Below are 11,921 nucleotides of genomic sequence, written 5' to 3' on the forward strand. Positions count from 1 at the left end.
AATTGTAACGGGGTTTCTAAGAAGACCTTGTTGACTTACTCGTGAGACGTGTCGATTGGATCATGAAGGAGGTCATCGGGGAGGTAACAATCGAACACGTCTTACATGGAATGACTCCCAAGTGTTACCCTCGAAAAAAAATCGAGACCTATATGGTTGGATAGAGCGTAAAAAGTTATTTTAAAATCCAAACGGAATAGTTGGTAAAAATTTTTTTTTGGGAGTTATGGTCCAAAAAGTGCCAAAAAATGCCTAAATTTTCAAAAAATCATAACTTCGTCAGTTTATGTACGTTTTTTGAAATTAAAAAACAGTAGATAGACAATTATTTGAACATTTGAGAACAAAATGTTTCAATTTTTTCCTATTGATTGGATTATTGATTTTTTGAAAAAATCAAAAAAATTTTCAATATCTCCAAAATCCTAGGTTAACTTTTTTTTCATTATGACCATTAAATTCAGCACATTTGATTTACTATAGAACCATATCAATACCCCGGGGGAACTCATGCTCACACAAGTTATGCCGAAAAATATCGATTTTTGGCACTTGGCTTCTTTGAATTCGTTGTCCTCGGCGGCCGGTATGATGAGGGGCATACTTGTTTTTGTAATTTTTACTTGCGTATCGTTTGCCTAGAGTGTTTGAAATAAAATCCTGCGGCATACAAAGTCAATTTTTCAAATGCCGTACCATTTCTTAAAATCATCATCTTTAAAATCATCATCCAGAAAAACGTAATCTTATCAACGGCTTGAACAGAATTTTTAATTAGGCCCTGAAAATAAAAATATTCACTGATGATGGGACACCTTTTATTTTTGATCATAACTTGAGAACGAAAAAAAATATCAAAGAACTGTTAACGCCATTCGATTTAAAATCAGAAAATACTATTAGATAAATGTTATTGGTTTGTTTCGTATCGTGAAAATAGGTGAAATGGAAAAAGATCAATTTCGGCTGTCCGAAGCTGGAAGGATATCTTTCGGAAATCGTTCATTTAACTTAATTTCACCACAGGGACCAAGTTGATTCCACTTTTTCTATGTTATTGTTTCATTTTAAATCGAATGGCGTTAACAGTTTTTCGATATTTTTTTTTCGTTCTCAAGTTATGATCAAAAACAAAAGGTGTCTCATAATCAGTGAATATTTTTATTTTTAGGGCCTAATTAAAAATTCTGTTCAAGCCGTTGATAAGATTACGTTTTTCTGGATGATGATTTTAAAGATGATGATTTTAAGAAATGGTACGGCATTTGAAAAATTGACTTTGTATGCCGCAGGATTTTATTTCAAACACTCTAGGCAAACGATACGCAAGTAAAAATTACAAAAACAAGTATGCCCCTCATCATACCGGCCGCCGAGGACAACGAATTCAAAGAAGCCAAGTGCCAAAAATCGATATTTTTCGGCATAACTTGTGTGAGCATGAGTTCCCCCGGGGTATTGATATGGTTCTATAGTAAATCAAATGTGCTGAATTTAATGGTCATAATGAAAAAAAAGTTAACCTAGGATTTTGGAGATATTGAAAATTTTTTTGATTTTTTCAAAAAATCAATAATCCAATCAATAGGAAAAAATTGAAACATTTTGTTCTCAAATGTTCAAATAATTGTCTATCTACTGTTTTTTAATTTCAAAAAACGTACATAAACTGACGAAGTTATGATTTTTTGAAAATTTAGGCATTTTTTGGCACTTTTTGGACCATAACTCCCAAAAAAAAATTTTTACCAACTATTCCGTTTGGATTTTAAAATAACTTTTTACGCTCTATCCAACCATATAGGTCTCGATTTTTTTCGAGGGTAACACTTGGGAGTCATTCCATGTAAGACGTGTTCGATTGTTACCTCCCCGATGACCTCCTTTATGATCCAATCGACACGTCTCACGAGTAAGTCAACAAGGTCTTCTTAGAAACCCCGTTACAATTCCCGTGTGGCTCAGCCGGTTACGTACTTCCATGTCAACCTACTCTCCTTGTTTCAACTCCGTACCAGATATATTTTTTTGATTCATGTAAAGATTGGGAGATGATCCAATCAAAGAACTAAGAAGACGACGGTCAATGAGACAATCCACTACGAAATTCATTTTGAACGGAGTTTGGCAAGGACTGTGAGTTTCAGAAGATCCGTGCATTAACCAATTTTTACTATTACAGTAGAACAGTCAGAAGCTACCACTACGATGACAAAAAGGGCGAATTGCTAAGTTGTCAGGTGAGTTGATTGTTTTCGATAAAAATGATAATTTTTATAATTTTTTAGGGAAGAAAGAATTGTGTCAAGCGCCTAAAATGGGAGCAACTCAAGCGATTCCGGGAGAGTCTCCACGACAATAATCAGGATCCTGACGATTACGCCACAGATCAACTTCTCCAGTAGTAAGACATGTTTATCTAGGCGGTGTTTCCTATTTCTTTTTTTCAGTGTCGAACAGTTTCCCAACACGCCACGGACAGACAATCGGGCCCGTACTTGATAATGCAACCTACCGTTCTTCACTAAATGCTTAGTTCTAAATCATTTCCCGTTTATCATTTCATAGTTCTGCATTTCATTCTTTTCTTTTTTGTTGCTCTACGTTTTCTAATGAGCATGTTGTTTTTTTGGGCATAACTTGTGTGAGCATGAGTTCCCCCGGGGTATTGATATGTTCCTATAGTAAATCAAGTGTGGCAAATTCAATGGTGATAATTAAAAAAAAAGTTAACCTAGGATTTTGGAGATATTGAAAAATTTTTTGATTTTTTCAAAAAATCAATAATCCAATCAATAGGAAAAAATTGAAAAATTTTATTCTCAAATGTTCAAATAATTGTCTATTTACTGTTTTTTTAATTTCAAAAAACGGACCTAAACTGACGAAGTTATGATTTTTTGAAAATTTAGGCATTTTTTGGTACTTTTTGGACCATAACTCCCAAAAAAAAATTTTTACCAACTATTCCGTTTGGATTTTAAAATAACTTTTTACGCTCTATCCAACCATATACAGTACTGGCCAAAAAGGTATTCGCAAACGGTTTTTTGAGAGTAACTTTGCTGAAACTTAAGGGATCGATCTGAAAATTTTACTGTGCATGTCGTACACGGTGACGACAAATTGCGTACAAGGAAATTGCATCATTTTCAGAAATTTTTTGTTTTTTTCAATTTTTTCAATTTTTTCGTTTTTACACTTTTTTCATATTTTTATATTTTTGGATATTATGGTTTCTAAGAATGTTGGTTTTGGCTCCTATGTATTTAAAACTGTTTACAGACATGGCCAGACCCCTCGGAAAAAAAACATCTCTCAGGACATCCGTAAAGCCATCGTCATCGGCTTCAGAAGTGGATGTTCCAAGGACCTCTTGGCGCAGCAGTTCAATGTTACTAAACGTGCCATCGAGAAGATCTTGAAGCAGTTTCGGGATGAGGTAATATTCAAAAATAGCATAGTTATGGAAAAAAATGTTTAGGGAGCCTTGATGGAGCGAAAATCGCCTGGAAGACCGCGTATCACGTCGAAGAACATGGATCGGAACATCGTCCGAGCTTCAAGAGAGGATCCCCAGAGGAGTTCTACGGACATTCAGATGGTCGTGAAGACTCCAAATGAAGTCACACCATCCCTGAGAACCGTCAGAAGACGTCTTCAAGATGCTGGACTCCATGGACGACGGCCAGCTAAGAAACCATCGATCAGCAAGAAGAACAGAATCGCCCGCGTAGCATGGGCCAGAGCTCATCTCCACTGGGGACGTCAGGATTGGGCTAATCACGTGTTCAGCGACGAATCCAAGTTCAATCTGTTCGGTACTGACGGTATCAAGTGGATTCGCCGTCCGGTTGGATGTCGGTTCGATCCCAGCTACCAGCTCCAAACCGTCAAGCATGGAGGTGGATCGGTGATGGTCTGGGGCTGCTTCTCTGGGACTTCAATCGGCCCGCTGAGAAGAATTACGGGCATCATGGATCGCTTTGTGTATGAAGACATCTTGGAGAACACAATGAGACCCTGGGCACGGTCTACTGTGGGCCGGGCGTTCGTTTTCCAACAGGATAACGACCCGAAGCACACCTCGAAGCACATCAAGGAGTGGTTCCGACGCCGCCACGTGGATCTTCTGGACTGGCCAAGTCAATCTCCGGACTTGAATCCGATCGAACACCTCTGGGAGCATGTCGAGAGACAGCTTAGAGGGGTCCGTGCCTCGAATGCCAACCAGAAGTTCGACCAACTCCAAGATGTCTGGCAGGCCATCCCGATGTCTGTCATCGACACCCTTCTCGACTCGATGCCAAGAAGATGTCAAACGGTAATCGACGCCAAAGGCTTCCCAACGAAGTACTAAAGCTATTTTATTCATTTTCTATTGTTATTTTTCGTTTACCGGTCTATCCTAGATCTCAGAAGTCAAAGTTCCATTTACCGGTTTTTTGCAATTTTCATGAATTTTTCGATTTTTTTTCAATTTTTTGAAATTTTGACTATCTTGTTGTTGAATCAGTTTCTTTTACCGTTTTAAACTTTGTCTTAAAATATCAGATTGATCCGGGAAGTTTCAGAAAAGTTATGCTCGAAAAACTATTTGCGAATACCTTTTTGGCCAGTACTGTAGGTCTCGATTTTTTTCGAGGGCAACACTTGGGAGTCATTCCATGTTAGCAGAAATCTGAAAATAGGTATAGATTAATAATTTGATTATTTCGAAACAACCTTGGATCTCTGCAAAGATCTCTTCTGGGAGTTCTACGAATTTTCCGCCCATGTTCTTGTTGCTGCGAGGATGATATGTCACCTTCCAAATTTCAAATGTTGGACATGTTAGCTGAAAGTGGGAGTTCAGCGTCAATGATGAAAAAGAGGAGTTACCTTCCGAAAAATCTGGACTAGCATGGAGATTGATGGCTCCTGATTGATGGCTCCTTCTCCGATGAGCACATAGCTCTAATAAAAATATTCAAGTCAAATGACACGAAGAATCCAGATTTTTTAATAATATGGAAAGCATCCAAACTTTTATGTTGAATACCGCCTAAAGAACTTCCATCTTTGAGAGAGTACGTCAATGAGTTGACAGATTTTGAAGACGCTTCAATGGTTTTTCATGACAAGATGGAAAATTTTGCTGAAAATAAGTTCATCGATTAGTGGTACGCAAAAGCAGAACAAACCAAAAAGATGGACACCGCATTATAAGATTTCATATCTTCAAGGTCAGCATTCTCATTCGCGAGCAAGTTCATCATTAATGGAACTTTGGGTGGTTCCGTTTGTTTTGAAATTTCCTACAAGAATTTCTATATGACACTTAAAAATAGCTGTTATAAAATTACCATCAAACAGACTTCAGAAAGTGTTCCAGATGATATTCTGTTTCGAATGATCCTACCGATTGTAAGGAGATTGCCATCTTTCAAAGCATTCAGAAGTCTTTCTGAAAGCGTTCATTATCAAAAAGTTTGAAAACCGACAGACTCACCTGAACATGTCATTTCTTCAATTTCGTCGTCATCCAAATGTGACGTGAGACTGAAGTTATGATCACGAGAAACATTCAATGTTCTAGGACGAGATGAACTTTTTGGCAGTGTTTCTTCGGAAAAGTGTCTTTTATGCCAGTGCGACGAACCGTCGAAATTCATCTTAGTCAGCGAAGTGAATGTCTTTTCTTCTTTCAATGTGTTGGAGTGACGGTAGATGTGACGAGTTGAACATGTTGTTTGGAATTGAGATAAGCTATCAGTTTCTTGTGATGGGCGGTGAAGCTTTCGTGGAGGGGAATATTCGGAACCTGAGGTTCTATTTTCGATATCCACGAATTCATCTTCATATTTCTTCTTGATCAACTTTGCTTTAGAACCAATAACCTAAAATTGGAGAGAATATGATGAAATGCTGGCAGAAACTCACGGAAGCATTGCTCTTTCCCTTCTTTTGCTCATCGACAACCGTTTTCCCAGACGATTTTCCACGAGTGATCATATCTGAAAAATACAGTAATTTTCTCGACTCCTAAAAATATTTTTAAAAGTGACGAAAAACAGGAGAGCGATAGAAAGGACGGAATAGGAGAAAATTAATTGAAAAAATATGATAAATTTCGTAAAAACACGAAGTTCAGTGTAGCGCACTTCTGGTTGCTGTATTGATGCTGTGCAGATGCTGCATGAAAGGTGTAGACGCGGCGATGCCACGGTGTGCCGCATATTTACACTCAATGAGACACAATAGTGAAGATATTCAAAGGATTTATTGAAATAAAAATGATTTCGTAAACAGAAACAATCTCAGCTACGAGATACGAATGATTTAGAATTGACTTCAATTACAGTACACATACCTAAAACTTGTTCTAGCTGAATGACATGAAAATCAGAACCAATAACTTGTTGGAAGAAAATATTAGAAGCCTCTGCGACTTCTATAATAGAAAAAAGGAACCATTTGTAGAGCACCACCGAGAAAGAGATGAGAACGCGGAAACGGTTTGGAAAGTTTTGATTAAAACCATATCCAGACCTCCGTGATGGAAAAATCGCTCGATCGATGCAAACCTCACATTTTTTTGGTTCTCGGCGTAATAAATGAAACAGTTTTTCTGAATACTGGCGGAGCATGAACGTCTGGTAGAGTAAATCTTGGAGCTGTGGCATGCGGAACATCTGAACATCCACCATAAAAATAAAAACCAACGTTGGTTTACACACCTGAAACTAGGAATACTGAAATTCATTGAAGCCAAGTAATCTCTCTCTCCTCTTGTCAACGGTTCATCATCGATTTTAGGTGACGTGACGTATGTTTCTTCTTTCACTGCTTTCATAGTTTTTGGGTAAGACACAGGACAATCATGTTTTTTAATAGTGGCACTACAGTATGCAACCGCTCGTTGCAATCCCATGAACCTTCGAGACATATTCAAATCACCCCTTGTAGAATTCGCATCTGCTCCTCTTCCTAACACTTGGTTGAGTCTTTCAAAAGGAGACGCGCTTGATATTAAAGGGCTTCCGTCGTCTCTTAATCTTTCCACCATGTGATCCAAAACAAACTGAAAAATGATTCGGTGTTCAATGAATTTTTTTGATATTCCTATATGTTGCTTCATTGTGTAAAATCCCGGGTAATTACTCGCTAATACAACTTGTAAAACTGGGGTTACTTTTCAATTGTAGAAATATGAGAGAGGCAAAACAGAGGGTCAACAACCAATCGAGTGAAGATCCATTGCAAATACATGCAGAACAACCACAATTCACCGGATTAGTGGATCACAATCAAAGCAAGAACGGCGATGTTGAAAATCTAAAAACAACAAAGTCAAACTCAGATGAATTTCGGACCTTGTACCTGCTGAACTTCATATCCCGTGCGATTTGACAACATGATTCGGACGATTTTTGGCTTATCACATGGCCTGGCTACTGATTTGCTTCCTTTTTTGTTCTCTTGGACACCTGGTGTTAATACACTTTTGGTTTTTATTTTGAAAGCAGAAATTCGTCATGCTATTTTACGAAAACATCCGGCGACTATTTTGACGTCGAAGACAAAAACGCGCAGCCGCAACACCTACCAATGGAAAACTCCAAAGTCTAAACTTAAACAAAAATTCTTCACACATAGGGTTCTTAGTAAAATGATGAGCTCTACAAAACGGATCTAAAAGCCTGCTGCTGTCAGAAGTTCGGAAAAAGATTTGTTATTATCCACTATTATTCATGTCTAGGTTAAGAAATATGTTATGTCACCATGTACCTTTTGGTCTATTTATTCTCGCTTTCATCCTTTTTTCTTTTTATTCTTCCACGTATTTTTTACGTAATAAATACAATACAATACAATACAATACAAGGTTAAACGATCGGTGGTTAAATAATGATTTAAGAACTGATATGTACATTGAACAAAAAAGTTATAAAGTTTTTATCGAAACAAGTATTGAATATGTAAAGTGAAAAACGGGATTCCAGCAAATGAACAATTAGTGAGCATAGCAACCAATATCTGCTGAATAATGATGAGAAGTTGCATAGTAATAGGTTATCGGCTCGGCTTCTTTCATATAAACATGTTGTGCATTCACATGAACACAATCTACCTTCGGATGTTGATAAAATCCACATATTTGTGGTCCTGGACAAGTATTTTTGACCCAATTTGAAGATTCTGACTTCAAAAATTTGTAGTATTTTTCTTCGAAGCACTTGTTAACCAAATAGTAAAAATAGTAAAAGTTCGGAAGAGTTGGTACGATTTCAGCAATAGGCTCTTTGCTGAGAATGAATTGAAGTTCATTTTCAATGTCGACAAACGCAGCTCCGTACAACTTCTTATAATTTTTCGAGTTGTTTGAAAATAATCCACCGGCCCGTGAGTCGGTATTCACAGCGGGCTCATCGTATATCTGGAAAATTCTGTATGAGTTCACATTGAAATTATTGCCAACGTACCCAGGTAATGTTTTCGATGTACGTTATTTCATTTTGAGTAACATCAATTGACACAAATCCATCAGGTGTATGCAATGGGCGGTCCATCCAGGTATAGTTCAGGTTCTTAGGTACAACCACGACTTTCCCAATTTGTTTCTAAATTTTATATTATTTCGATTTCAGGATTTCTTGACATATTGAACGCATACCGTATTTTTATCCGCTAAACTATCCAACATTGATTGAATGGAAAAACCAGTTGAGTTATAAACATTGGCGTCGAAATTACGTCGCTGGTATGACAGATATGCTACACCTTCAGACTTTCCAATAATAGATTCAAACTCTTCTACATAGGTTGGCGCGACTTTTGGTACTAATATATCGTTTAATTCAAATAGTGCGACAAACTTCGCGGATTCCTAAAAAAAAACTTCCAGACTTGGCTGACAGTTTTTCAGACTTTATATTGCAAAATACAATCGGTTTGGGCGGCTGCCAAACTCTGAAATTCCGTTTCTTGATAAGCATCAGCAATGTCAAATGGTATAGCAGGAAAGTAAGATCGATCCCAAGGTTGCATGGTAACAAAGTTCTGAAGAAAGTTGTATAGGTATCAAGTAATGGAATTTTTGATTTCACCAGTTTCTCATATTCGTGAATGAGTTTGAAAAATGAAGTAACTCCGCTAATGAAGTATAAGTGTAGATGAGCGCCAAAACTGTAAAAAAACGCTAAAATCTGTAATAGAAGAAGTCCGCAGATAAAAGAGAAGAGTACCGTCATTTTTAATGTCTCGAGGTTTGTTACTTTGGAACAAGCATACCTTTCCTAGGATCATTTCTTCTTGTTAAATAGATACGATAGAACTTGAGTAGTACCACAAAATGGTACTACTTGAAAAATTTTATACTCGTGCCGGGTCGGATCCGGGCTGTTTTTTGGCCTTTTTCTGTTTGCAACTTTGTCCATAGACAAGATACAGATTTTCAAATAGTACCACCCAGATAAATTGGGCCAAAGTTGAAAAAGGTTTCATTGTCGAAAATTGTAACTTTCAAAAAAAAACTCACTGTTTATAAATATGAGCTGCTGTCAAAAAACTTTGCCATAATTCGCTTACATATATCGGCGAGATACAAAACACAACATCACGCTTTGCATATGACGGTATTTTATACGGAATCTGAAATGTAATGATTTCAGCATCAATTGTTTTCACGAAAACTATTTTATGTACATCCGCTTGTGTCTCATTTGTCATAAGTGCGATTTGAGTGGGGTTTGGCAGTAATTGGAGTGTTGCAAAGACGGTAATCATTTGACAATTATCATGTAGTGTTATTCTGTGACAAGATAATTGTTTTAGGAAGTCTTCAGTCTTACCTTTCATAATTTGCGCTCAGTACGACTCCAGCAGAAAAGTTGCGAGCCATGACAGTTAGTTTTGTCTGATCTACACCATTCAGTTGCTCATTTTTGTTCCTACCAATGTTCATACTCATTACCAATGCTAAAGAATTGTTGCCAAGACTGAAATCAAAAAGTTTTATTATTATTATCGTTTTTCTCCAAGGAACCTTTCCGATGTCGTATAAAAATACGCCGATAGTATAAATGCTTTCAGTGGACGTTTTTGTTTTTCTGGTCTGGAAATTATATTTTTAAAACTTGAGCAATAAAACCAACTAACTTTTGGTCGCCTATAGCATACCGGATATCTTTGGCGTACCGAATAGCAATAACAGAAAGAATAAAAAGTATTAAGCATAATACGTGGAGTTTTGTTACTTTTATTTTTTTAGACATGACCAATTCGGAAAGCAAAAAATAGGCGAAAACCGAAATAAAAAAACTAGTCCATCAGATGACGATAAGGTTGAATCAGATTGTAATCTCTCCGCAGACTGGTAAGTTCGAAACTGCTTTTTTGGTGAACCAATGTTATTGGAAAAAATGAAATAAAGGAATACGGAGATTGGAAGAAAATGACCATTTTTTATTTTGAATTACCCAAATTTAGATAAAATCTAAAACAAGACGACTTGAAAAATTAGGGTCACAAAAATCAAGTTATATACTTTGTTGATTATGTTTGTTCAAAAAATCGTAGCTGTAGGAGAGGAAAACTTGTGGGCGTGGTCAATGATTCCCAAAACCGTAACCTTAAATTTCCTTTTTTTTCAATTGTCTTTTTTCTCAATTTGATTGAAACCTCCAAACAAGTCGGAAAATAATATTTTTCTAAACCTAAAAGGATGCCGGAAAAGTGAACGAACATCGAGAAACATACCTAAGAATACGAACAGATTTACTAATTTCGGTAGCTCGGTCGTGGCCATCTGATTTTGTCTTCCACAACTCTTTTTTGCATACCAACATAATAGAATCACTGAAATTTTTAAACAAAACAGTTAAGTACAGACTATTTTCATTACCGTAAAACCTGTAATACAAGGGCCCTCACACTGTCCATTCCTTTATCCCAATTTTTAAGCAAGATATCAAAAATATGTCAACTGATAAAATATTTGTGATAATATGATGAGCAATTTATCTGTAGACAGGTTTTTTGTACTTTTGACAGGAACCACGAAAAAAAATGGCTCAAGTTAAAATGTAGGGGCCCTTTTAATACAAGTTTTACGGTAAATATTGTCCCAGATGGGAATCTGGTCAGATTTACACAATTTTAACCATTATCAGGAGTCTGGAGCTCTGGTTGTCCAGTTTTCGATCACTTTGAAAACTTTCGAGGGTTCAAAACAAACCTAGATTGAAAGTTTACATTCACAGAATTTTTTGAAATTCCTAATTTTCCGGTTATTTGCCATTTTTCGGAAGAAACCTCTTTTTTGCCTGTTTTTGTACTGTAAACGTGGAAAAAAGCAGATGCCTTTCAAAAATCGGAGAATGGTTGTAAAACAAGGAACTTTCAAAAAATTATATGAATGCAAAGTTTTCAATTTAGATCTGTTTAACACCCTCCAAAAAGTGATCAGGAATTTGAGAGCCGAGCGTGGAAATGGTCAAAACCAACTGAAAACATATTTTCTGTATCATATAGATCGGTACTGTATTTCTCAGACAGTTGTTTCTAATGATCCAACTATACACATTCAATCTAGCTTCCACCACAATTCAATATTCCAAAACCGAGACTCATGAGACAACTTGGTCAGGCAAAATTATTAGTTTCCGGTGTTCTTTATCTGCTTCAAGATAGTCAGTGTTCTCGTTTCGTAGTCTGTCACAAAGTCAGTCTTATTTCTCGAGATGAAACTACGAAGACGTTTGAATTTGATATTTTTTAACTGGTTCATTCTAGACTTAACCTCATTCAAACGTTTAAGGTTTAGGATAAGACCAAATCGGAGAATCCTTATTTTCCCTATTTCTGTGATTGTCTTGGTTGCTTTATTCTTTCTCAAAAATGGCCCTGCTAGAGATACATTATTCTCGGAGCGTTATGAA

General features: G+C 36.7%; 2 protein-coding genes across 2 annotated transcripts; both read right to left on the reverse strand.

The window, feature by feature from the left end:
* Window positions 1-5,074: 5,074 nt before the first annotated feature.
* CBG21989 lies at window positions 5,075-5,994 on the reverse strand (the record flags this gene model as incomplete). The annotated part of the gene is made up of 5 exons (XM_002649010.2): window positions 5,075-5,137; window positions 5,184-5,297; window positions 5,346-5,446; window positions 5,492-5,879; window positions 5,923-5,994. 5 exons carry the CDS (start codon window positions 5,992-5,994, stop codon window positions 5,075-5,077), a joined length of 738 nt encoding a protein of 245 aa, XP_002649056.2.
* A 2,002-nt stretch (window positions 5,995-7,996) lies between these two features.
* On the reverse strand, window positions 7,997-10,256 carry CBG21990 (the record flags this gene model as incomplete). The annotated part of the gene is made up of 9 exons (XM_045237058.1): window positions 7,997-8,419; window positions 8,466-8,603; window positions 8,657-8,869; window positions 8,928-9,042; window positions 9,521-9,633; window positions 9,688-9,793; window positions 9,834-9,980; window positions 10,028-10,096; window positions 10,141-10,256. 9 exons carry the CDS (start codon window positions 10,254-10,256, stop codon window positions 7,997-7,999), a joined length of 1,440 nt encoding a protein of 479 aa, XP_045097446.1.
* Window positions 10,257-11,921: the final 1,665 nt, after the last annotated feature.

This window comes from Caenorhabditis briggsae (genome assembly GCF_000004555.2).
Source record: "Caenorhabditis briggsae complete genome, chrV, whole genome shotgun sequence".
NCBI lineage: Eukaryota > Metazoa > Nematoda > Chromadorea > Rhabditida > Rhabditidae > Caenorhabditis > Caenorhabditis briggsae.